General features: G+C 45.0%; 1 protein-coding gene across 1 annotated transcript; it reads right to left on the reverse strand.

Moving 5' to 3' along the window:
• Window positions 1-24589: 24589 nt before the first annotated feature.
• Window positions 24590-25525, reverse strand: LOC127314023 (uncharacterized). Its single transcript, XM_051344490.2, has one exon. The coding sequence runs from the start codon at window positions 25441-25443 to the stop codon at window positions 25069-25071; it is 375 nt and encodes a 124-aa protein (XP_051200450.1). The 5' UTR covers window positions 25444-25525; the 3' UTR covers window positions 24590-25068.
• Between the last annotated feature and the right edge of the window lie 1476 nt (window positions 25526-27001).

Genomic DNA, 27001 nt, shown 5'->3' on the forward strand with positions numbered 1-27001 from the left:
GGTCATTTCCCTTCTTCAGAAGGTAACACTCATATACTTGTCGCTGTTGATTATGTTACTAAATGGGTGGAAGCCATACCTACAAAAAGTGCTGATGGTGAGACTTCTTTAAAAATTGTTTTAGATATTATTTTTCCTAGATTTGGAGTTCCTAGATATATTATGACTGATGGAGGTTCTCATTTTATTCATGGTGGTTTTAGAAAAACTCTTGCTAAATATGGTATTAATCATAGGATTGCTTCCGCTTATCATCCTCAAACTAGTGGGCAAGTAGAATTATCAAATAGAGAGATTAAATCTATCTTGCAAAAGACTATTAATAAATCTAGAAAGAACTGGGCTATTAAATTGAAGGAAGCATTATGGGCTTATAGAACTGCTTATAAAAATCCCATGGGTATGTCACCGTATAAAATGGTTTATGGGAAAGCTTGTCATTTACCTTTAGAACTAGAGCACAAAGCTTATTGGGCTGTAAGAGAACTAAATAAAGATCCTAAACTTGCTGGTAAGAAGAGATTGCTACAATTGAGTTCTCTAGATGAATGGAGAAGTGAAGCTTATGAAAATGCTAAACTCTTTAAAGAGAAAGTTAAGAAATGGCATGATAGAAGAATTATCAAAAGAGAATTTAATGTTGGAGATAAAGTCCTATTGTATCGGTCTCGTCTCAGATTTTTTGCAGGGAAATTGCTCTCAAAATGGGAAGGACCATATGTCCTTGATGAGGTGTATCGATCAGGAGAAATTAAAATTAGCTCTCTGCAAGGTAATGCCACACAAGTGGTGAATGGACAAAGACTCAAGCATTATATCTCTGGTGATTCTTATAATAAAGATGTTGATGTTATTCAAGTGGTAACTCCGGAGGCCTTCATCAAAGGCCAAGTTGACAGTCCTGCAGAGTTCGACTTTGAATAGGTAACAGTTCTGGTAAGAAAAAGTCCGCGTTTAACTTTCCGAACAATGTTTTTGCAACTTTTGGAAAATATGAAAAATTACGAGATCGAAACGGAGTGGAGGAGACGCACGAGGGCGTGCCCCCACAGGCCGGCGCGGGCCCCAGCCTGGCCGCGCCGCCCTGTGAGGAGGGCCCCTCGTTGCTCCTCTCCGACTCTGGTTCGACCTGGTACTTTCCTTCTGTCGCGAAAATTTTTGCTATATAATCTCCCGGACCCCTGGAGGTCCGTATATCGTTTTCTCGACGTGTTTTGTTTCGAGCTGTTTTCTGCCAGGATTTGTCTTTGATCTAGAAGCACCATGGTCTCCAACAACAAGGACAAGGAGCCTTTGGAAGAGGAATTCAAGGAGGAAGTGAAGGGGACGTCATCAACAAAAAGAAAGCGGCAATCTGTGAGGAGTAAGCCAATCTTGGTGGGATCGGTTAACACTGGAGGTTCTTTTTCTCATAACTTGCAGGGACCTCTACCGCCTGCTCTTAGCCTCAACTCTTTCCCTGTTGTGGAGGAAGCACTACGGGTTACCGATGAGTTTTGTGATCAGTACCGTGCTCTGAGAAGGGAGGTGGAGATACTTCAGGAGGAGAACAACCGACTTCGCAGAATGCTGGAATATCACTCAATTCCCATCACAAGAACACCACCGCCATCGTTGAATAACAATGAATCTCTTCGAGTCTTAGTGCAGAATTGCCAAACTGAGAAGCTGAAGCTGAAGGAGATCTTTAAGAGTCGCAGGAAAGGGTCATCACCACCGCAGGAGGAGTAATTCATCATCGGTATTGGCATCCCCTTGGTTTGTTCCAAGCTTGGGGGAGTGCCGCGGTATCATACCATCACTACCTTTTACCTTTTTATTATCAAGTAGTGTCACATCATGAGTAGGGAAGTTATCATATAAGATGTGTTGCGGTATGGAAGTATCTCTCTTTAGTGGTTATCTATGTATCCCTTGGTGTGAGTTATCGTTATGGAATATTAATGAGAAGTCCTATCATTTACATATTGCACATCTTATTTTAGTTTGCAATCTCTATTATATGATTGATCTTGTTGTTAGTATTGGTATCACTTTGGGAGCATTGAGTAAATCTATTTGGTTTTGGCAAACTTAGCATTGGTCAATAGCAACAACACTTTGAGTTTAAGTGGAAAAGAGGAGATATATGTAGATATGTTATTATCTTTCTTGCTAGTTCCTAGCTTAGTATTCTGAAGTTAAATTTGTTTGTGCTTACAAGGAAGATACATGATTGTTTCTATCACATGCATATTTGTTTGTTTCTCTCAACTCTTATGCTTGCTAATTAACCTTGCTAGCCAAAGACCTGTACCGAGAGGGAATACTTCTCGTGCATCCGAACCTTTAAACCAAACCTATGCCATCAGTGTCCACCATAACTACCTATTATGTGGTATTTCCCTGCCATTCCAAGTAAATACTTCATGTGCTACCTTTAAACTATTCAAAAATTATTACCTCTTATTTGTGTCAATGTTTTATAGCTCATGAGGAAGTATGTGGTGTTTTATCTTTCAGTCTTGTTAGGCAGCTTCCATTAATGGACTAGTGGCTTCATCTGCTTATCCTATAATTGTGCAAAAAGAGCTGGCAACGGGGTTCCCAGCCCCAATTAATCAACTTTCATTAATAATTCTCTTCACATGTTTTGCCCTGATTCATCAGTAAGCAACTTAATTTTGCAATAGACACTCCTCCATGGTATGTGAAATGTTGGAAGGCACCCGAGGATTCGGTTAGCCATGGCTTGAGAAAGCAAAGGTTGGGAGGAGTGTCATCCTTAAATAAACTAAAGTACATGTGTAAACAAAAGAGAAGGGGGATGATCTACCTTGCTGGTAGAGATAACGTCCTTCATGGGAGCCGCTCTTTGGAGGTCCGTTTGGCAAGGGGGTTAGAGTACCCATTACCATTCGTTGACAACAACAAACACCTCTCAAAACTTTACTTTTATGCTCTCTATATGATTTCAAAACTTAAAAGCTCTAGCACATGATTTAATCCCTGCTTCCCTCTGCGAAGGGCCTATCTTTTACTTTATGTTGAGTCAGTAAACCTATTTCCCTCCATCTTAAGCAAGCAATTGAGTTGTTGTGATCCAACCATCTATATTGTGATCTACTTAATCATGCCTTTTATTATTCCTTGTTTAAGTACAAGTTTTATCTGAATGAACATAGCTTTGAAAGTTATCAATGATTATGAAGAGATTACTATGATTGAGTATGCAAGTTTATTATAAGCTTTAATATGAGAGCGTTGCTCAATAGATAAGTATAATCTGTTAACTGTTCTCTGACCAAGAACAAAGTTTGCCATCACCAATTATGATTTCCTATGCACCTTTATTTGTGATTACCTTCTACTTATTTCAAGTTGAATTATATGAGGAAGTTGTTCACTAGAATGTCTTGTGTGAATGAATATGATGCTTCTTGTTCGTATTTTATTTATCGACTCTTCACTCCATAAACATGTGGTCCTGTTTACCGAGTTCAGTTTCGCTTGGGGACAAGCGAAGTCTAAGCTTGGGGGGAGTTGATACGTACATTTTGCATCACTATTTTATATCATAATTTGCTGTTATTCATTGATATATTTCATATTTGGAGATGATACTTATGTTATTTCATCTATTTTGCATGTTTCATGATTATTGGAGGATCGCGCACCGGAGTCAGGATTCTGCTGGAAAAAGCGCCGTCAGAATGCAATATTTCGGAAGATCAACAATTGACGGAAATTATATGAAAAATCCTATTTTTCCAGAAGACGAAGGGAGCCAGAAGGGGGAGCCGAGGAGGGACGCCATGGGCCCACCTCATAGGCTGGCGCGGGCCAAGCCTGGCCGCGCCGCCTTGTGAGGAGAGGGCCCATAGCCCCCTCTGGCCTCCTCTCCTTCGCGTACTTCTTCGTCCCGAAAACCTAAGCTCCAGAGGATAGTCGCGAAGAGTCACAGCCGCCTCTGCGGGGCGGAAAACACCAGAGAGAAAAGAGCTCTCCGGCAGGCTGAAATCCGCCGGGGAAATTCCCTCCCGGAGGGGGAAATCGACGCCATCGTCATCGTCATCGAGCTGGACATCATCTCCATCATCATCACCATCATCTCCATCATCATCACCGCCGTCTCCACCGCTGCACCTCGTCACCGCTGTAACAATTAGGGTTGGATCTTGATTGTTTGGTAGGGGAAACTCTCCCGGTATTGATTTCTACTTGTTATTGATGCTATTGAGTGAAACCATTGAACCAAGGTTTATGTTCAGATTGTTATTCATCATCATATCACCTCTGATCATGTTCCATATGATGTCTCGTGAGTAGTTCGTTTAGTTCTTGAGGACATGGGTGAAGTCTAAATGTTAGTAGTGAATTATGTTGGTTAGTATTCAATGTTATGATATTTAAGTTGTGGTGTTATTCTTCTAGTGGTGTCATGTGAACGTCGACTACATGATACTTCACCATTTATGGGCCTAGGGGGATACATCTTGTATTCGTTTGCTAATTGCGGGGTTGCCGGAGTGACAAAAACCTAAACCCCCGTTGGTATATCGATGCAGGAGGGATAGCAGGATCTCAGAGTTTAAGGCTATGGTTAGATTTATCTTAATTACTTTCTTGTATTTGCGGATGCTTGCAAGGGGTATAATCACAAGTATGTATTAGTCCTAGGAAGGGCGGTGCATTAGCATAGGTTCACCCACACAACACTTATCAAAACAATGAAGATTAATCAGCTATATGAAGCGAAAGCACTAGACTAAATTCCCGTGTGTCCTCAAGAACGTTTGGTCATTATAAGTAAACAAACCGGCTTGTCCTTTGTGCTAAAAAGGATTGGGCCACTCGCTGCAATTATTTCTCTCGCATTTTACTTACTTGTACTTTATTCATCTGCTATACTAAAACCCCCTAAATACTTGTCTGTGAGCATTTACAGTGAATCCTTCATCGAAACTGCTTGTCAACACCTTCTGCTCCTCATTGGGTTCGACACTCTTATTTATCGAAAGTACTACGATACACTCCCTATACTTGTGGGTCATCAGTAGCAAGCTCTAGGAGCTTGTTTGCGACCATAAAGTGCTTTATCAAGCTTATAGACATGGTTAGGAAAGTTGAGATCCTCAAACCCCGGGGGTTGCTTAACATAAACCTCTTCATGCAAAGGACCATTAAGAAATGCACTTTTCACATCCATTTGTTGTAATTTAAAGTTATGATGCGATGCATAAGCAAGAAGGATACGGATGGACTCAAGGCGAGCCACGGGAGCATAAGTTTCTCCAAAGTCAATTCCCTCAACTTGGGAGAAACCTTGAGCCACCAATCTTGCCTTGTTCCTCACAAAATTTCCAAACTCATCTTGCTTGTTCTTGAAAATCCATTTAGTGCCTATAACATTGCGGCACCCCTTTGGCTTCTCTACTAAGGTCCACACTTTGTTGCGCTTGAAGCTGTTGAGTTCCTCGTGCATAGCTTCCAACCAATCCGAATCTTCAAGGGCTTCAAATACTTTCTTGGGTTCCACTAAGGAGATATAAGCATGATGATTGCTAAAGTTAGCCAATTGCCTCCTTGTGGTAACACTTGCCCTTAAATCACCAAGGACCTTGTCATGTGTGTGTTCACGAATTTCAAGGTTCCTTTCTCTTCTTGCTAGATGATGGACCTCGATCTCCTCCTTGGTTCTTCTTGGCCTTGGAGGTGTCACTTGATCAACTTGATCATTTCGGTCCCCGTCTTAACCTTCAACTTGAGCTTCCTCAATTTCTTGAGATTGCTCAAAATCATGTGCTTGATCTTGGACATTATCCGGTGAGAGGAGAATATTGAATGGATATTCATCGGATCCATCATGAATCCTTGATTGATCTTGTCCTTGATCTTGTACATGAGAGGGAGGGTTTTCTTCTTGTTCTTGGGTTGGTGCATCATTAGCTTCAAGAGATGGAGTTTGTTGATGTTGAGAAGATGAGGGCTCCACCGTGGTAGAGCATAGTCCTTCCCGAGACGCCACACCGTGTCCCTCAATGGGGCGGAAAAATCCCACACCCATTCTTACTATGGCATCTTGAGGTATTTCATCACCTGCACATACATCAACTTGCCCCACTTGGGAGCCGTCATTTTCTTCGAACTTCACACTACAAGATTCAGTGATAATCTTGGAAGATATATCAAAGACTCTATAAGTGTGAGATTCGGCACCGTAACCAACAAATATACCCTCCAAAGCTTTAGGAGCAAATTTAGATAAACGAACTCCTTTGATTTTATAGAAACACTTACAACCGAACACCTTGAAGTATGAGATATTAGGCTTGTTGCCGGTGAGTATTTCATATGGAGTCTTGTTCAAGCCCTTGCGGAGATAGAGCCGGTTAGAAGAGTGGCAAGCGGTGGCGATAGCTTCGGCCCAAAAAATTATAGCGGGATTTGTATTCCGCCATCATAGACCTTTCCATATCCAAGAGAGTCCGGTTCTTTCTCTCCGCAACACCATTTTGTTGAGGGGTGTATGCAACGAAATATTGATGTCTTATCCCCTCATCACTAAGAAAATCATTGAGTGTGTAGTTCTTGAACTCGGAGCCGTTGTCACTTCTTATTGCCATAATGAGGAGATTGTGTTAGCGTTGCACCTCGGTAGCAAAGTCAATGAAGATTTGTTGAGTCTCATCTTTCTTCTTGAGAAAGTAGACCCAAGTGTATCTTGAATAGTCATCAACAATTACCAAGCAATATTTCTTCGCACCAAGACTTGCATGAGAGGTAGGACCAAAGAGATCCACATGAAGGAGCTCCAAGATCCTCTTGGAAGAGATGATAGTCTTGCTTGAGTGCGGAGAGTCATGCATTTTGCCTTCAACACAAGCCCTACAAACACGATATTTGGCAAAAGAAACATTTTCCATTAGTCCCACAATATGGTTCCCCTTGTGAAGACTTTGCAAAGTTCTCATGTTGACATGGGCCAAGCGGCGATGCCACAACCAACCCACATCCGCCTTTCCGAATAGGCACATCGCCCTTGAGGTGGTGGTCCCCGAGAAGTCCACCACATACAAGTTATGTTCGCGATACCCAACGAAAGCGACTTTTAGAGTCTTGCTCCACAAGAGGACCACAATATCATTATCAATAAAGACGGCGAAACCCATCTTGCCAAGGGCGGAAACGGAAAGTAAATTGTAACCAAGGGTTTTGACAAGCATGACATCCACAAGAGTAATGTTGTGTGCAACCACAACCTTGCCAAAACCCAATACCTCGGATGTAGAATTATCGCCAAAGGAGACGATGATATTATTTATATTGGGTCTCAACTCCTTGACGAGGTTCTTGCCGCCGGTCATATGACTTGTACATCCACTATCAAGTACCCATTTTGAACCTCCGACGGCATAGTCCTACATGAGATCAATTCTTGGATTTAGGTACCCATTTCTCAATGGGTCCTCTTTTGTTAGCAACAAGAGTCTTAGGGACCCAAATAGACCAAGCAACATAACCATCATATGGGCCAACATATTTAGCATAAACATCACCATAATAATCTTTAAATAAAACATAGTGAGGGTTAGCAATTCCCGCATCATCATCATTAATGGTTTTGCCCTTAGGGGCTTCACCATTAGTGATAGCTTTCTTCTTCTCTTGTGCGGGCTTGGCCTTTTGCTTGTTTGCCTTCTTTGCCTTGGCATTAAAACCAAGGCCCTTGATGTCTACGTTCCCCCTCCTTTCCTGTAGACAGTGTTGGGCCTCCAAGAGCAGAGGTTTGTAGAATAGCAGCAAGTTTTCCCTTAAGTGGATCACCCAAGGTTTATCGAACTCAGGGAGGAAGAGGTCAAAGATATCCCTCTCATGCAACCCTGCAACCACAAAGCAAGAAGTCTCTTGTGTCCCCAACACACCTAATAGGTGCACTAGTTCGGCGAAGAGATAGTGAAATACAGGTGGTATAAATATATATGAGCAGTAGCAACGGTGCCAGAAAATAGCTTCCTGGCGTGTAGTTGATGGTGGTAGTATTGTAGCAGTAGTAACACAGTAAAACAGTAAACAAGCAGCGATAGCAGTATTTAGGAACAAGGCCTAGGGATTACACTTTCACTAGTGGACACTCTCAACATTGATCACATAACAGAATAGATAAATGCATACTCTACACTTTTGTTGGATGATGAACACATTGCGTAGGATTACACGAACCCTCAATGCCGGAGTTAACAAGCTCCACAATAATGCTCATGTTTAAGTATCCTTATAGTGTAAGATAGATCAATAGACTAAACCAAGTACTAACATAGCATGCACACTGTCACCTTCATGCATATGTAGGAGGAATAGATCACATCAATATTATCATAGCAATAGTTAACTTCGCAATCTACAAGAGATCATGATCATAGCATAAACCAAGTACTAACACGGTGCACACACTGTCACCTTTACACACGTGCAGGAGGAATAGAACTACTTTAATAACTTTGCTAGAGTAGCACATAGATAAATTGTGATACAAACTCATATGAATCTCAATCATGTAAAGCAGCTCATGAGATTATTGTATTGAGGTACATGGGAGAGAGATGAACCACATAGCTACCGGTACAGCCCCGAGCCTCGATGGAGAACTACTCCCTCCTCATGGGAGCAGCAGCGGTGATGAAGATGGCGGTGGAGATGGCAGCGGTGTCGATAGAGAAGCCTTCCGGGGGCACTTCCCCGCTCCGGCAGCGTGCCGGAACAGAGACTCCTGTCCCCCAGATCTTGGCCTCGCGATGGCGGTGGCTCTGGAAGGTTTCTGTGGTTTTCGTCGAACGTCTCAGGGTTTTCGATCCAGGGGCTTTATATAGGCGAAGAGGCGGCGCAGGAGGGTCGAAGGGGCGACGAAACCATAGGGCGGCGCGGCCAGGGCCTGGGCCGCGCCGGCCTAGGGTCTGGGGGCCCAGTGCCCCCCCTCTGGTCCTTCCCGGGTGTTCTGGATGCTTCCGGTGAAAATAGGAACTTGGGCGTTGATTTCGTCCGATTCCGAGAATATTTCGTTACTAGGATTTCTGAAACCAAAAACAGCAGAAAACAGGGACTGGCACTTCGGCATCTTGTTAATAGGTTAGTTCCAGAAAATGCACGAATATGACATAAAGTGTGCATAAAACATGTAGATAACATCAATAATGTGGCATGGAACATAAGAAATTATCGATACGTCGGAGACGTATCAGCATCCCCAAGCTTAGTTCTGCTCGTCCCGAGCAGGTAAAATGATAACACAGATAATTTCTGGAGTGAAATGCCATCATAACCTTGATCATACTATTTGTAAAGCATATGTAGTGAATGCAGCGATCAAAACAATGTATATGACATGAGTAAACAAGTGAATCATAAAGCAAAGACTTTTCATGAATAGTACTTCAAGACAAGCATCAATAAGTCTTGCATAAGAGTTAACTCATAAAGCAATAATTCAAAGTAAAGGCATTGAAGCAACACAAAGGAAGATTAAGTTTCAGCGGTTGCTTTCAACTTGTAACATGTATATCTCATGGATAATTGTCAACATAGAGTAATATAACAAATGCAATATGCAAGTATGTAGGAATCAATGCACAGTTCACACAAGTGTTTGCTTCTTGAGATGGAGAGAAATAGGTGAACTGACTCAACATAAAAGTAAAAGAATGGTCCTTCAAAGAGGAAAGCATCGATTGCTATATTTGTGCTAGAGCTTTGATTTTGAAAACATATAGAGAGCATAAAAGTAAAATTTTGAGAGGTGTTTGTTGTTGTCAACGAATGGTAGCGGGTACTCTAACCCCCTTGCCAGGCAAACCTTCAAAGAGCGGCTCCCATTTTATTTTATTTTGGGTGGCACTCCTTCCAACCTTTCTTTCACAAACCATGGCTAACCGAATCCTCGGGTGCCTGCCAACAATCTCATACCATGAAGGAGTGCCTTTTTATTTTAGCTTTATTATGATGACACTCCTCCCAACCTTTGCTTACACAAGCCATGGCTAACCGAATCCTTCGGGTGCCGTCCAACAATCACATACCATGGAGGAGTGTCTATTTTTGTTAATTAATTTGGGACTGGGAATCCCATTGCCAGCTCTTTTTGCAAAATTATTGGATAAGCGGATGAAGCCACTAGTCCATTGGTGAAAGTTGCCCAACAAGATTGAAAGATAAACACCACATACTTCCTCATGAGCTATAAAACATTGACACAAATCAGAGGTGATAAATTTTGAATTGTTTAAAGGTAGCACTCAAGCAATTTACTTTGGAATGGCGGAGAAATACCATGTAGTAGGTAGGTATGGTGGACACAAATGGCATAGTGGTTAGCTCAAGTATTTTGGATGCATGAGAAGTATTCCCTCTCGATACAAGGTTTAGGCTAGCAAGGCTTATTTGAAACAAACACAAGGATGAACCGGTACAGCAAAACTCACATAAAAGACATATTGAAAACATTATAAGACTCTACACCGTCTTCCTTGTTGTTCAAACTCAATACTAGAAATTATCTAGACCTTAGAGAAACCAAATATGCAAACCAGATTTTAGCATGCTCTATGTATTTCTTCATTAATGGGTGCAAAGCATATGATGCAAGAGCTTAAACATGAGCACAACAATTGCCAAGTATCACATTACCCAAGACATTAATAGCAATTACTACATGTATCATTTTCCAATTCCAACCATATAACAATTTAACGAAGAAGAAACTTCGCCATGAATATTATGAGCTAAGAACACATGTGTTCATACGAACCAGCGGAGCGTGTCTCTCTCCCACACAAGCATGATGTAATCCAATTTATTCAAACACAAACAAAAACAAAAACAAACCGACGCTCGAAGAAAAGCACATAAGATGTGACCGAATAAAAATATAGTTTCAAGAGAAGGAACCTGATAATTTGTCGATGAAGAAGGGGATGCCTTGGGCATCCCCAAGCTTAGACACTTGAGTCTTCTTGAAATATGCAGGGATGAACCACCGGGGCATCCCCAAGCTTAGAGCTTTCACTCTTCTTGATCATAGTATATCATCCTCCTCTCTTGACCCTTGAAAACTTCCTTCACACCAAACTTCTCATAAACTTCATTAGAGGGGTTAGTACATAATCAAAAACTCACATGTTCAGAGGTGACACAACCATTCTTAACACTTCTGGACATTGCTCAAAGCTACTGGAAGGTAATGGAACAAAGAAATCCACCCAACACAGCGAAAGAAGCAATGCGAAATAAAAGGCAGAATCTGTCAAAACAGAACAGTCCGTAAAGACGAATTTCTAATAAATACTTCCGTTGCTCAGATCCGAAAACTCAAAACTAATGAAAGTTGCGTACATATCTGAGGAACACGCACGTAAATTGGCATATTTTTCTGATTTTTCTACAGGGAAAACAGCCCAGATTCGTGACAGATAGAAATCTGTTTCTGCGCAGAAATCCAAATCTAGTATCAACCTTCGATTAGAGGCTTCACTTGGCACTACAAAACACAAAACTAAGATAAGGAGAGGTTGCTACAGTAGTAAACAACTTCCAAGACACAAATATAAAAAAAAGTACTGTAGCAAAATAACACATGGGTTATCTCCCAAGAAGTTCTTTTCTTTATAGCCATTAAGATGGGCTCAGCAGTTTTAATGATGCACTCGCAAGAAATAGTATTCGAAGCAAAAGAGAGCATCCAGAGGCAAATTCAAAACACATTTAAGTCTAACATGCTTCCTATGCATAGGAATCTTGTAAATAAACAAGTTCAAGAATAGCAAAGTAACAAGCATAGGAAGATAAAACAAGTGTAGCTTGAAAAATTTCAGCACATAGAGAGGTATTTTAGTAACATGTAAATTTCTACAACCATATTTTCCTCTCTCATAATAACTTTCAGTAGCATCATGAGCAAACTCAACAATATAACTATCACATAAAGCATTCTTATCATGAGTCTCATGCATAAAATTATTACTCTCCACATAGGCATAATCAATTTTATTAGTAATAGTGGGAGCAAATTCAACAAAGTAGCTATCATTATTATTCTCATCATCAAATATAGGAGGCATATTGTATTCATAATCAAATTTATCCTCCATAACAGGTGGTAACAAAAGACTACTATCATTATAATCATCATATATGGGAGGCAAAGTATCATCAAAGAAAATTTTCTCCTCAATGCTTGGTGGACTAAAAAGATCATGCTCATCAAAACCAGCTTCCCCAAGCTTAGAATTTTCCATATCATTAGCAACAATGGTGTTCAAAGTGTTCATATTAATATGTTCCATGGGTTTTTTAATTTTCGGATCAAACCATCCATGTCTTAAATCAGGAAATAGAGTAAAAAGCTCATTGTTGTCCATTATGCCTTACTAGTGTAAACAAGAAACAAAAAGTTGCAATTGCAGGATCTAAAGGAAATAGCTTTGAGTACTTACGGCGCCGGGAAATAGCTTAGTAGCCGAGATCCGGAGTGTGAGTACCTTTTACCTTTCCTCCCCGGCAACGGCGCCAGAAAATAGCTTGATGTCTACGTTCCCCCTCCTTTCCTGTAGACAGTGTTGGGCCTCCAAGAGCAGAGGTTTGTAGAACAGCAGCAAGTTTTCCCTTAAGTGGATCACCCAAGGTTTATCGAACTCAGGGAGGAAGAGGTCAAAGATATCCCTCTCATGCAACCCTGCAACCACAAAGCAAGAAGTCTCTTGTGTCCCCAACACACCTAATAGGTGCACTAGTTCGGCGAAGAGATAGTGAAATACAGGTGGTATAAATATATATGAGCAGTAGCAACGGTGCCAGAAAATAGCTTCCTGGCGTGTAGTTGATGGTGGTAGTATTGCAGCAGTAGTAACACAGTAAAACAGTAAACAAGCAGCGATAGCAGTATTTAGGAACAAGGCCTAGGGATTACACTTTCACTAGTGGACACTCTCAACATTGATCACATAACAGAATAGATAAATGCATACTCTACACTTTTGTTGGATGATGAACACATTGCGTAGGATTACACGAACCCTCAATGCCGGAGTTAACAAGCTCCACAATAATGCTCATGTTTAAGTAACCTTATAGTGTAAGATAGATCAATAGACTAAACCAAGTACTAACATAGCATGCACACTGTCACCTTCATGCATATGTAGGAGGAATAGATCACATCAATATTATCATAGCAATAGTTAACTTCGCAATCTACAAGAGATCATGATCATAGCATAAACCAAGTACTAACACGGTGCACACACTGTCACCTTTACACACGTGCAGGAGGAATAGAACTACTTTAATAACTTTGCTAGAGTAGCACATAGATAAATTGTGATACAAACTCATATGAATCTCAATCATGTAAAGCAGCTCATGAGATTATTGTATTGAGGTACATGGGAGAGAGATGAACCACATAGCTACCGGTACACCCCCGAGCCTCGATGGAGAACTACTCCCTCCTCATGGGAGCAGCAGCGGTGATGAAGATGGCGGTGGAGATGGCAGCGGTGTCGATGGAGAAGCCTTCCGGGGGCACTTCCCCGCTCCGGCAGCGTGCCGGAACAGAGACTCCTGTCCCCCAGATCTTGGCCTCGCGATGGCGGCGGCTCTGGAAGGTTTCTGTGGTTTTCGTCGAACGTCTCAGGGTTTTCGATCCAGGGGCTTTATATAGGCGAAGAGGCGGCGCAGGAGGGTCGAAGGGGCGACGAAACCATAGGGCGGCGCGGCCAGGGCCTGGGCCGCGCTGGCCTAGGGTCTGGGGGCCCAGTGCCCCCCCTCTGGTCCTTCCCGGGTGTTCTGGATGCTTCCGGTGAAAATAGGAACTTGGGCGTTGATTTCGTCCGATTCCGAGAATATTTCGTTACTAGGATTTCTGAAACCAAAAACAGCAGAAAACAGGGACTGGCACTTCGGCATCTTGTTAATAGGTTAGTTCCAGAAAATGCACGAATATGACATAAAGTGTGCATAAAACATGTAGATAACATCAATAATGTGGCATGGAACATAAGAAATTATCGATACGTCGGAGACGTATCAGCCCTCCTTCCCATTGTTTGACCTTTGCTTACTCAAAAGATCATCCAAGGAAAGTTTACTTTGGGGAGAGGAGGCTTTAGCAAGTTCATCCTTCAACCTAGCATTTTCCTCAATAATATTTGCATGATCACATGAAGGAGTAGAGGTACTAGGTATGTCATATGAAACAAGCCTAATTTGAAGTTGCTCATTAGACTTGGAGAGGAGAGAGTATTCACTCTTCAAGGCTTTGTGAGCCTTGTCTAGTTCATCTAGATCCTTCACAAGTTTCTCATGATCAACACCAAATTTGGCCTTTTCCTTTTTAAGCACTTTAGTCTTAGCTCTAGCAAGATCTCTAGCTTTAGTGAGCTTGTTAATTTTATCTTGAGGCTCTTCAATAGTTTCTAGCCTCTCTTCAAGAGAAGCTATGGTTTCTTGACTTTTCCTCAAGAGCATTTTTAAGAGCATGTATTTCAAGAGAGTCTTCTCTCTCTATTTGACAATTTTTCTCAAGAGTATCATTTAGTTGTGCTAGACGAATCATGAGATTGGAAACATGCTTTCTAGTGTCACCTTGTAAGTTAAGAATGAATTCATCAAACTCTAGCATTTCTTGTTTCACTTTTAGACTAGCAATATCAACCCATAGATCATTTGATATGTTAGGCATAAAGGTGTTAGGAGATGATACCTCGGAAGATTTAGCCATGAGGCAACTTTCTTCCTCCACATGAATGACTTCATTGGGGGATTCACTTGGTGATGAAGAGTTAGTGGAGAGGGAGGCAAGAGCAACCAATCCATTTGAGGTTGCATCTTCTTCATCATCAACATCATCATCTCTGGAGGTATATTCTTCTTGAGTTGATAGCACAATAGATGTGTCCAAGGTGGACCTTGTCATGAAGCAATGTGCATTCTTGATATGAGGATTCTCATTGGGGGATTCAAAGAGAGATGAAGAGGGAATGTTGGTAGTGACAATGGCGGACACTTCCTTTGAGCTTTCTTCTTCTTCATCATCACTAGAACTTTCAACTTCATCGGAAGAATATTCTTCCTTAGTCACTAGCACAATCCTTGAGGGCCTCTTGCCCTTCTTGCTCTTGTTGTAGAATTTCTTGTTGGGGGCATTTGAATCTTTGCCCTTTGAATCTTTGCTCTTGTCCTTGGGAATGAGCCTTCCACCATTAGTTTCCCTATGCTCATAGGGGCATTGAGCGATGAAATGGCGCTTGTCACCACAATTGTAGCATGATCTTGTTTTTGGGCCCGAGCTTGTGAGTCCACTTGAGTTGTTTCTCTTGATGTTGTCTTCCTTGGCCTTGGATGGGTCAACCCAAAAGGATTTTGCATGGAATGCCATGTGATCATTGTAGTGGAGTTCCAAGTCTTTCGGATAGGACATACTCCAAGATGTCCTATATGGTTCTTGAGGGTTCACTTCTTCTACGGAATTGACCGTCAAGGCAAGATTTTCCCTCTTGACATTACAATGGCACGATTGCGAGAATCATGAGAGTTTTTCTCAAGCACCTTGAGAGCTTGCATCTCGTGCACGGCTTTTTGGGAAGTGAGAGAGAAAAAGCATTCTCTCCCAACAAGAGTCTTGACATCAATGGGTTCAAACGGCATCATGCAATCGATGTACTTATCTTTGATCCAAGAGTCATTGATGTGGGTGGAACCCACATTCCGGAAAGCATCGGCAACGGTGATGAGTCTTCCATACATGACTTCATGATCTTCATCCGGTAGCCTCATGAATCCTTCGGCTTGATTCCGAAGAGAATTGTACTTGTTCCTTCTCATGCTATCACTTCCAATGCAACTAGCGGCCAAACCATCCCAAGCTTCCTTGGCGGTGGTGAAATTCCGAACACGAGACAATTCCTTTGTCCCCACACTAGTTTGAATCATGTGCAAGGCAGTGTCATTGAGTTGACTATCAACCGCTTCTCTTCTAGTCAACTTGTCAGGGTTGTAGGGCTTGAAGCCTTCCACGATGATTCTCCAAAGTTCATTGGAGGCACTGCGAACATGAGAACAAAACTCAAATTGCCATGTATCGAAATCTTTAAAATTAAACTTAGGTGGGTCGCCCCGAATGTTTATATGAGGATGGGGAACCGGGATATCAGGAGATAGGAAAGGTGGAGCCACTTGATTGTAGCTAACACCTCCACTAGTTCCCTTAGGAGAAGTAATGCGGGGGGTTTAATAGTGTTTAAGTTATCACCATTCAAGGGATTGATAGAGGAGGGTGATGTCGAAGCATCTCCCTCTCCTAACGCACCCTTGTCCTTTTCCTCTTCGGTGGGGATGATGGGGGGAGCCGCGGGAAAGCGGTCATTAAACATTTTCATAAAGGTTTCCATTTGGGTTTGCATGGTGGATCTCAAGGATGTTTCCAACGACTTGAGATCATCCATGGAGACCGGCTTTGCGGCCCCTTCCGAGTGTTCATCATCCGGCATACTCTTAGGCGGTTAAGCCCGAAATAAGAGCCGAGGCTCTGATACTAATTGAAAGGATCGTATGCCGCACCTAGAGGGGGGTGAATAGGTGCTAACCAATTTTTAGTTCTTTTTCAATTTAGGCTTGACACAAAGGTAAATTCTCTAGATATGCAACTATGTGAATTTACCTATATGACAAGGTCAACGACTAAGCAAGATATAGCTACGCAATATATAGAGGAGATAAAGGATAGAGGTAACCGAGAGTGGAGCACACGGAGACACGGAGTTGATTCCCGTAGTTCCCTTCCTTTGCAAGAAGGTACGTCTACGTTCGGAGGAGTGTGGTCGCTATGAAAGCCAGACCAACAGCCACGAAGGCTTCACTCAGGTCTCCTGTGAGCAACGCCACGAAGGCCTAGCCCACTTCCACTAAGGGATTTCCTCGAGGCGGAAACCGGGCCTTTACAAGGTTCTTGGGGCACACATCCACAACCAAATTGGAGGCTCCCAAATCTGTAACAACACAACAATCAACAACAATACATCAACAACAGACAACTAGGGATCCAAAGAAGAACACTAGCAAGAGAGCCCTCAATCATATGAGGGGGAAATGTAAATCGCTTCGGTGAGAATGTAGATCGGTGTCTTCTCCTTCGAATCTCCAAAGATCAAGAGCTTTGGTTGGGTGAGGGAGGAGATCTTGCAAATCTTGAGTTCTTAAGGTGGCTCTAATGGTGGTGAGGCTTGGCAGAATTTTTCCAATGATTGAGCCAAGGAGGAAGGTAGGAGAAGGAGGGTATAAATACCCCCTCTCAAAATCCAGCCGTTGGTGACTTTCGAGGGCCGGATAATCCGGCCTAAGTTGGGGCCGGATAATCCGGCCCCCCCAAAAAATCCGGCCCTAGAGAAAAACCGGCCAAAAGTCCGGCCTCATGCCAGGGAAGTACTGAGCCGCGTCGCCTCTGGTCCTTAGCCAAATTTTGGGGGCCGGATATTTCACAAATATCCGGCCCGGATTATCCGGCCTGGTGATACTTTTCAGCTTCCTTTTGACTCGATTTTCCACACAAGTCACTCATATACTTGTATCTATATAATCCCTGCACCACTTCATCAAACATTAGTGTATCACATACATTGACATCAAACACACACAATATATTGTGGGAGATGTTCTTTCAAGTACATGCAGTTACTTAGGAGAGGAAACCTGGCTCTGATACCAAGGGAACTACTGTGACTGTTGAGGAGGATGTACCATTGAGCGGGCTTAATATGCAACTCAAGAAGGTACAAGATGATGCTTGCAAGATAGTTGACAAGGGTCAGTGATGGAGTTTGTTTCAGACTCAATGCATTATAAAGGGCAAGGCTTGCAAGTTGATGATTGATGGTGGTAGCTGTACTAATGGCATAAGCAAGGCGATGGTGGCAACATTGGGGTTGTCTACATGGCGTCTTCCTGAACCTAAACACCTTGAGTGGTTGAATAGCTGTGGTATGTTGAAAATTACTCATAAGGTGCGTGTGCCATTTACAGTTGATGATTATGTTGATGAGATAGAGTGCGATGTGTTGCCATTGGAGGTGTGTGGATTGCTACTTGGGCGTCCTTGGCAGTATGATCGTAATGTGACACATGCTGGGAGAGCAAATACATATTCTTTTATGCATGGTGGCAAACAACGGACTTTGAAGCCTTTGGGTGATGATCATATTAAGTCCGATGTGGAGTTAGTGGTGCATAAGGAGAAGTTGCACAAGCTTCAAGTGCAACAAGAGGTGCATGATGTTCCGAGCATTGATGTTGGTGATGTTTCAGCCATGCATGTAGATGACAAGCCAGTTCATGTTGGTGACAAGCCGGATGAAGCTACACTTGTTGTTGATGTGGATGTTGCAGCATGTGCTACAGTTCCAGTTTGTGTTGATGCCAGTATGCAGACTGATGATATTTGTGCTGATGATGTTTCAGTACATGTGGCACAGATGCGCGTGGGAGGAGTGGGAGGCGAGCGCGTCAGTGGAGACAGTGGGAGCGGCACTACTGTGCTAGGAGTCCTGCAGTCCAGTTTTCCGCGACACCGCGGATGCATCGAGGCAAGGATGGACGTGTGAGACATTTATGTGGCCCATGCATTACACATATTGTGCAGGGTCATGTTCAGCGACATAGGGGCCCATCAAAACCTCACAAGAAGAAGATATTGGCGCCGAAGTCCAAGCTCATGTGGAGAAGAAAGGAGGCGCCAAGTGATGTATCAAGTCAAGCAAGCCGCGAGGGAGGATGTGGTGTGGAAGGCAAGCAAGACTTGATGACGGCGCGGACGTGTGATGTTCTTATCACGTCACCTTTTCCAGAAGACCCTCACGCTTTGGGGACAACGCTTCTTGAAGGGGGGGAGGATGATACGGGCATGGAGGTCTATGTGGAGCCCAATTTCAGGACTCCACCAGTCTAATTATCTTATTTTATGTAATAGTCATATATGGACCAATTAGGGTTTTTATAAGTTGAGTCAGTTTTGGTTTGGGCCTATCTAAACCAAGTTAGGAGGCCACAAGGGTTGGCCGGCCACCACTCCCTCATATAAGGAGATGGTGCGGCTAGGGTTAGGGTAGACAAGTTTTAGGTTGAAAACAGTTGCGTGTGTTCATGTGTATCATCCCTCCGGGGGTACGGCGTTGCCGTTTATCTAGTTGAAATATATCCGATGCGAAGGTTCTTGTGTTCATCAAGGATTATCTAGCTCAGGTTTAAGGCGTATGGTTCATCGATCCGTTGCTTGCTGGATTCGTCCCTCTTCTCCAGGCTGCGTTCATCGCGTTGTTGGGAGGTTCTACTACCCCGGGTTCTCGCTATAGAAGATCGGGCAACATCTGGGAGGATCTGCTGGGTTCCCCCTTATCACTATGTTTCATGCGAGAACGAAACATATAGAGATTGACTTCCATTTCATACGGGAGAAAGTTTCTGTAGGAGCACTGAAGGTTCACTTCATTTCGTTCTGAGATCAGCTAGCTGACATATTTACAAAGGCACCAAATAGAGATGGCTTTGATCGACTGAAATTTGAGTTGTGCTTAGGTAGTACATGTTTGGATCGAGGGGGGCTGTTAAAAGGTTAGGCATAACCATACTGAAGATGCGATCCTAACCTATATAGCTGATCTAGTCGATAGATTGAAATAGACAGATAACTCATGGTTGTTAGTTTGTTGTGTTGTATCATAACTGATTGTAAACCCTAGCTCTATGAGCTGTATATAAATACATCAGACGCCGGTTGCTAGAGGCACAGCACAATCTGTACTTCCTCTTATTGTTTTTGTAGAGAGAATTTTTTTTAGGGAACGTTGTGCGAGAGATGGGACCTTCTTTTTTCACACTAGCTCGAACATGGGAATTCTTCGGCGAAAGGGTTCAAAAGCACCTATCAAAGCATTCAAAACTGAGACCGAAAACGAGCTATACGCTTTTTGCAGCGTGCGTCCCTGTCATCAAAGCATGAAATGCAGATCGTGCTACGCCGTAAAGCTGGATCCAAAAGGGTGCGAGCTCAAGCGCGCTCCAATTGAAACGCTGATCCTTCAACTTTTGATCCAACCATGTTATTATCATCTGTGTTTATGCAACTGCTTATTCATCCTTAGAATTGATCCATGCCTCCTGCCTGCAGAGAGATGCGGTTTGTTTGCATACGTTATGCGTCCGTGATCGTAGCTAGGTGGCGATGGCCGTCGACGAGCTGTGGCGCTGCGGCGGCGTCCCTGAGCTCCACCGGCGACCGCCCTTAACGTTCGGTGTAGTGAAAGCATGGTGTCTACCAGCCGCCGCGCGATCTCGGGCGATCGGAGCTTGGCCCAACGATATCGTGGACGCGAAAGACGAATTGGTCTTTAGCTAAGCTAAGAGCATCTCCACTCGTCCCCCCGACGAGGCCCCCGAGCGACGTTTTTTCCATCCGGACGGCGAAATTCGGTCCAGTCGCGCCCCCGGTTCCTCGTTTTCGTCCGGATTTGACCCTTCATCCATCCGGCGAGCCCACGCCATCCCCGGCCCCCCGGGGCGCGCTCGGGGACTCCGGACGAAGCTAAACCAACCGCCCACGCCCACGTGTCTCCTCTTTCGTCCGGATTCCCCGAGCCATCCTCTTTTTCCCCGAGAAACGCCGCTTGGGGAGCACACGACTGGGAAACTACTCCTCCCCACGCCAAATCTTCCTCCAATCCGGACGAAAAATTCGCCGGATTTGGACGTGGGGAGCGCCAACGAGTGGGGATGCTCTAATGGCTGCACATGGGGGCGCACGGCCCCCCAGCCACAACTCAGTCGATGATGGCCACACTTTCTGCGAAAGCAACCACGCTACTACTAAGGGCATCTCCAGCGGGGCGACGCAGACGGACGTTTTTCGTCCGTTTGCGTCTGCGTGGACAAAAAACGCTTCCAGCGGGGCGACGCAAAACGTCCGCAGTGTCCGTCCTGACGCAAACGTGGACCAAATATGCGCCAGGAATGCGTCTCTGCGGACGCGTCCGCGTGTCCGTTTGTGTCCAGTTGGGCTGCATGCAGCTCTCTCTCCTCGTTTAATCACGCATGCGCTTATTTCTAGCCACACAAACAGAATCTTTCCCTCTCTCTCCTCTCTAATCACGCATGCGGTCAAATAAATGCGTCCCTGCCGCTGGAGAAGGGGCAGACGCATGCGGACATGCGGACGTTTTTTATGTCCATGCCCGACGCAAACGGATATAAATATGCGTCGCCCCGCTGGAGATGCCCTAAGCTTAAAATACACCCCATCGACGGCACCCGGGAAGACTAGCTACCTTTTTAATTCTGTTTCAGCTGGTTCTCGCTGCACGACTGAGGGAGGCATTGATATCCTAGGACCATTTTGGCGTTGGTGTGTGTTCTTTTCTATCGAAGTGGAGGGTGAACCTGGCCTCTCCATCAAAAAAAAATTATTTAGATTATTCAACATAGTCTTGCATGGAAATATAAAGATAGCCCACCTCCCTAGCGACATATGTCGCAACACCTATAAGTTTTTTTTTCTTTTTGAGGGACCAGCACCTATAAGTTTTTTTTTGAGGGACCAGCACCCATGTTACAGCCGTGCGCCCTGACCTCACACGGTTGCCGTCGACATGGTAGATGAAACACCGCTCCACCAACATACCCCTACATACATCATGTGTTCCAAAACGATGTTCCCAAGAGGGAAAGTGACACCGAAAGTGCCTCCACTGACCGATCTAGGAGAGCAAAATAGGGTTTTCTCGAAACATCTTGGCCGGAGACAGGAGACCGCAGCAACGACATCTGTAACATGGTAATGAAGCCCAAGGGCATTGCCATCATCGCTTCTGACCACATCGAAGGAGGTAAGCTCTTACCGGTCGACTACCTTGCCTCCATGCCACGCGGCAGCCTCAGGGGCCATGCCGTTCACCGTCAGTTTTCCTAGAGAGGCTAGCACACCATCCATCGCATTGCCACCGAAGCAGGCACACCGTGAGGCACGGCGGCCACGCCACTCTTATGCTCTAGGGCGTCATCCAGAGCCAAATGTGTCCGTGGGGGCAGAGGGAAGCGAGAGGGGCTAGCGGTGGTGAAGTTTTATTAGGGATCTCCCCTTAGGAGAGGTGCGTGAGGGATAGACGGTATATGTAACTGCCCGTGGTTACAAAGATTTAGCCAAGACTTGAAGAGACCACTTGGATTTCTATTTATAGATCCCTAAGCTTTCACAAAATCCACCAAAATGCATCCACGCGAATCCCAAAAGTTACTACCTTGTAAGAAAAACAAGACGTGGTAGTGCCTGAGAAAGGAACATGGCCCGATGACATGTAGGTTGAAAGAGGAGAAAAAAGCTCTACGAAAATATTCTTGAACTCTCTAAATGAGAAACAAGTAAATCACGTGATTTAAGATGGCTTAACAACTACCCAAACCAAACATCTTCTATACTGACAAGACAAGTAAAATTGGGGGGAGGGGGGGGGGGGGGGGGAGACTTGTATATGATTGCGTCATTAAGTGACCTCACAAAATTTATATATAGAAATTGCAAAAAAAATCCAAAACTTGTATACAACATGCACCTACTGGCTGTATCTGCAACTCTAAAAAAATCAGATCAAAAATTCATCTAAAGGTAGAGAAACAAAAAAAAACTTTGCGAATAGTGTCAGCTTTAGGTGAACAGGATTTCACACTATTCATACCCAAGATATGTCTCTTTTTTTTTGTTTTCTAACATGAACTCGATCTTGAAGCTGCGATTTTTAGGGATTGCATATACCACAGATGTTTGTTGGGTGTTTTAGAATATTTGAACAAGCATATTTTGTCTGTTAAAAAAACTTGATCTCACAGTGAGATCCTGCCTAAGTTGCCCCCAGTAAAATGCCGTAACCAGAAAGATCATAGATTGTTAAGAGTTTCCCTAAACGTGAAAATAATTAAAAGTCTCTGGTAAAAGGCTATGTAATTGGAAGATATCCATCTACCGCCGCGGGAACAGAACTATGTAACCAGGACGCAGGCCTGGACGGAGAGGGATCGGCGGTAGTCTGCACACCGGACGGAGACACCGGAAAGAGAGAAAGGTCGCGGCTGCAATTTCGTTTCGGAATTGGTTTTGTGCACGAAGGCTCAGAATTCCGGCGACGAAATGGCGGGCGCCCGCGATCTTACTACTGCTTGGATTTGGATTGGACTCCATCGGAACCAGATGAGGAGAGTGGAATTCTGCGCAGGCGGCGGCGGCGCCGGATCCAACGGTGGGCAAGGAGAACGACAGGGTTGGAATACTCGCATACATGTGCCCCGTACATACCGAAAGCTACGGTAGCGGCCGCGCCGGAGTCCCTCTTTCTACAGGGTTGGATGTGCCCCGTGGTGACTACTTACTAGTGGGGCCAACGGAATCGTGACTAGTGCCACGTGGTATAAGATTTTATACTTTCTTGCTGGGAAAAAAGTCCATCTATCTGTTGATAATTATCCACGCTAAAATAGAGAATTGAAAAAGTAATAAAATTATAAACTAGTCTTTAGACAACCTAGCCAAGAGTACAAACACTAGCGCGAGCTGAAGTCATGCCATTGTCCTCGTCTCTCGATTGGCGAAGTCGGGCAAAACTTATTGTTATCGTATTAACGTTTATTGTAACACATAAGTGACAAGGCTGCAAAGAACCGGAGCACCTTAGCAATGACCATCGTCAAAGGTGGATTTCTAGATCGAAAGAGTCAGACCTAAAAAAACACACCAAAGAACACGAAAACCAACCCACGGGGCGTATAACTTCACAATGAGGATAGAGATTATCTTATTCCGACTTCAAAATATATATAGCAGCCACCTTATTACAATCTTTAAGAAGACGTTGAAAAATAACCTAAGTAAGAAACAATAATGTTGGAGGACATTATGAAACTCACTATGATCATATACTATTTTCCCCAAAATCAATATGACCTCTCCCAATCAAACCCGTGCAAAATGACAAACTTGTTTGCGGATAAAATACTGTACTGTGGGTTTTGTTTCTTCAGTCGTACGTACGTGCGTTAAACTAGTCAGAGCGGCGACCCAGGAAACAGGCGTCACGCTCGTGGTTGAAAAGGCTAGCTGGTGAGCCGTAACATCACCTCCACTCCACCAGCTTCCCCGGACGTAAACTCAAAAATAATCTATCGATCGAGGTTACGCTTGCTAGCAGGCACGGCATGCATGTGCCACAACTTTGACCAGCTTTGAATGTTCAGCATGCATGCATGCATAGATTCCCGGGAGAAAATGGATTTAACCGGAGCCAAAAGTTGACCAAAGGTTGCTTTCGCTTTGACGAACGTAGTGCACTTTCGTGTTGCTTTTCCTATCTCCTCCGGTGGTTGCATCGAACTTGCTCTGCTTGTGTATTTACTCCTTCCGTACACAATTAGTTTAGTTTTTAGGTTGGTTTAGTTAAAGTTAAGCTTTGCAAGTTTAACCAAATAGTTTGGAAAAAAACACAGTAGAATGTAAAACCCATATCATTGGAATCTTCATAAACTATAGTTGGTATTAAGAAAGTTGATATGTTTTCCAATATTGCACCACTAAAGTGAGCTAAAATTGTCACACCTCCGATGCAAAAAACTGAAGCACGGCCCGGCGCGGTACATTGCCATTTGAGAATTGAGACGACAGTATTTACAAACCACCAGATCAGAGGGAAAACGCAAGCGAGGAGGAGCAGAGCACAACAGCAGTAAGAGATACTACTCTAAATAACAGGCTACTAGTACAAAACAGCATGGTCGGTGTACATCCTACATAAACCAGGGCACTCGACATACTCGATCCTTTGGTGGAGAGAGATCAGGGACATGGAGAAACAAAAACAAGAAGCATCTCCATGGATCGGCCAAGACAGTATCACACCATGCACCAGACGGACGGATCTAAGCACGAAAAAGCTAGACGCGCGCGGCCCAGGGACGAGATCTGGCTCTGGTCGACTGCGGTAGTTAGCCGGAGTGAACGTACGGAACGGCCGCTAGCTAGGTGGCGTCGACGGCGGGCTCGGGGCACTCGAGGATGCGCTCGAGCCTCGGGCGCCACCCGTCGGCGCGCGGCGTCGGCTTGCTGTCGTCGGCGGCGGCGCCGGTGCGGGCGGTGCCGACCTGGCGCAGCACGTCCTCGAGGCGCTGGTCGCCGCTCTTGAGCTGAGCCATGAGCCACTCCAGCTCCGCCCGCGTGAGCACCACCTTCACCTTCATCCCCGACGCCGCCGCCGTCGTTGCCGGCACCTCCTCTTCCTCATCGTGCAGCAGGACGTCGGCTATGGTGTCCTCCCTCTCCTCCGGCACGACCCTCTCCCCGCGCCGCCGCCGCGGGTCCTGCTGCTTGGAGGCCGCGTTGAGGCAGTTGCCCATGGCGCTCGCTCGCCGAACGAGGGTCTTGCGCTGGAGTAGAGTAGAGCTTTGCTGCGATGTTGCTTTTGCTAAGAGGTGGCAGGAGCGGGGGCGCGGGGCGTTATATAACGGCGAGACCAGGGAAAGAAGGGAAGGGCTTGGGTTGGGTTGGTGCGTGGTGTGCGGGCCGTGGGTAAAGTGAGAAAGCATGCAGCATGGTGCGTGCACATGGAGGAGGGGTCGGGAATTGGTAGTGTGCGGTGTGTGTATGGGGTTTGGTGCGTGGCCCCTAAACGGCAGACACCCCCACACGCCATGCCTTTTGCTGCTGCTTCATCCGCTTTGCCTTTTGGTCGGTCGCTCACTCGCTCGCCAAAGGCTTGTCCCGTGGGACACTCCCTGACGAGATCTCCGGGCATGTGGGCTCGCCCCTCATCTGCACCCCAAATTTGGTGAACAAGGGAGAGTGTGCGTGCTGTCCAGCCCGACCCCGCATCTGCGTCTTAAATTTTGTGAATGAATGGATCGGTTCATGCAAGTCGGTTCGTTTAGGTGGCATCGCTGGATCGTGACCAACATGTCCGTCTATCCGCGCGGACTATTACGGATAGGCCAGTACCAGTCAGGTCGCGCAGCTAGAGATGCCCTAATGCAACCATGTAATTTATGGGTTGTCTGTTTTTGTGTCTAGGAGGCGTGTCCTGGCCCGTAAGTCAGCATCCCAACGCCAGTCCACACACTCTACTACCACAAAGACCTAGGGCGAGATGGATGACACACATCTCACGTCGCCTCCATCGCCATTGTGGCCGGCGTGGCTGAAGCACCTCCCACCCCACCACCTCGGCATTGAAGAAGCCGAAGGTCGAGCTAGCGGCGGAGGAGTGAACCACCGAGAGAAAGAAATGGGCGTAGCGGAGGATGGACGCCAAGAAGAAGCGGCTTGATGCCGCCGTCACCGAGGAACGAAAGAGGGAGGCGGAGTATCTCGAGGCCCTGCAATCGAAAGCCAGCGCGGATGCCCTGGGGACGTTGGTCGCGCAATAGGCCCTCTTGATGATCAATAGGAATGCGCTCGCGCAGATTGCTGCGACGAGCGCCGGCGGTGCCACTGTGGTGACCTCTGGGTCATCTGCGACACAGCCCTACCTCCAAGATCACATGTGCCGCCGTGCGTGTATCTGCCCGGGTATGCACACGCCGAATTGGAGCGTGACACGCGTACAGCACGCGACCGTTGGGAACCCCAAGTGAAGGTGTGATGCGTACAGCAGTAAGTTTCCCTCAGTTAGAAACCAAGGTTTATCGAACCAGTAGGAGTCAAGAAGCACGTCGAAGGTTGATGGCGGCGAGATGTAGTGCGGCGCAACACCAGGGATTCCGGTGCCAACGTGGAACCTGCACAACACAACCAAAGTACTTTGCCCCAACGAAACAGTGAGGTTGTCAATCTCACCGGCTTGCTGTAACAAAGGATTAGATGTATAGTGTGGATGATGATTGTTTGCAGAAAATAATAGAACAAGTATTGCAGTAGATTGTATTCGATGTAAAAGAATGGACCGGGGTCCACAGTTCA

Source organism: Lolium perenne, chromosome 7 (genome assembly GCF_019359855.2).
Source record: "Lolium perenne isolate Kyuss_39 chromosome 7, Kyuss_2.0, whole genome shotgun sequence".
Lineage (NCBI taxonomy): Eukaryota > Viridiplantae > Streptophyta > Magnoliopsida > Poales > Poaceae > Lolium > Lolium perenne.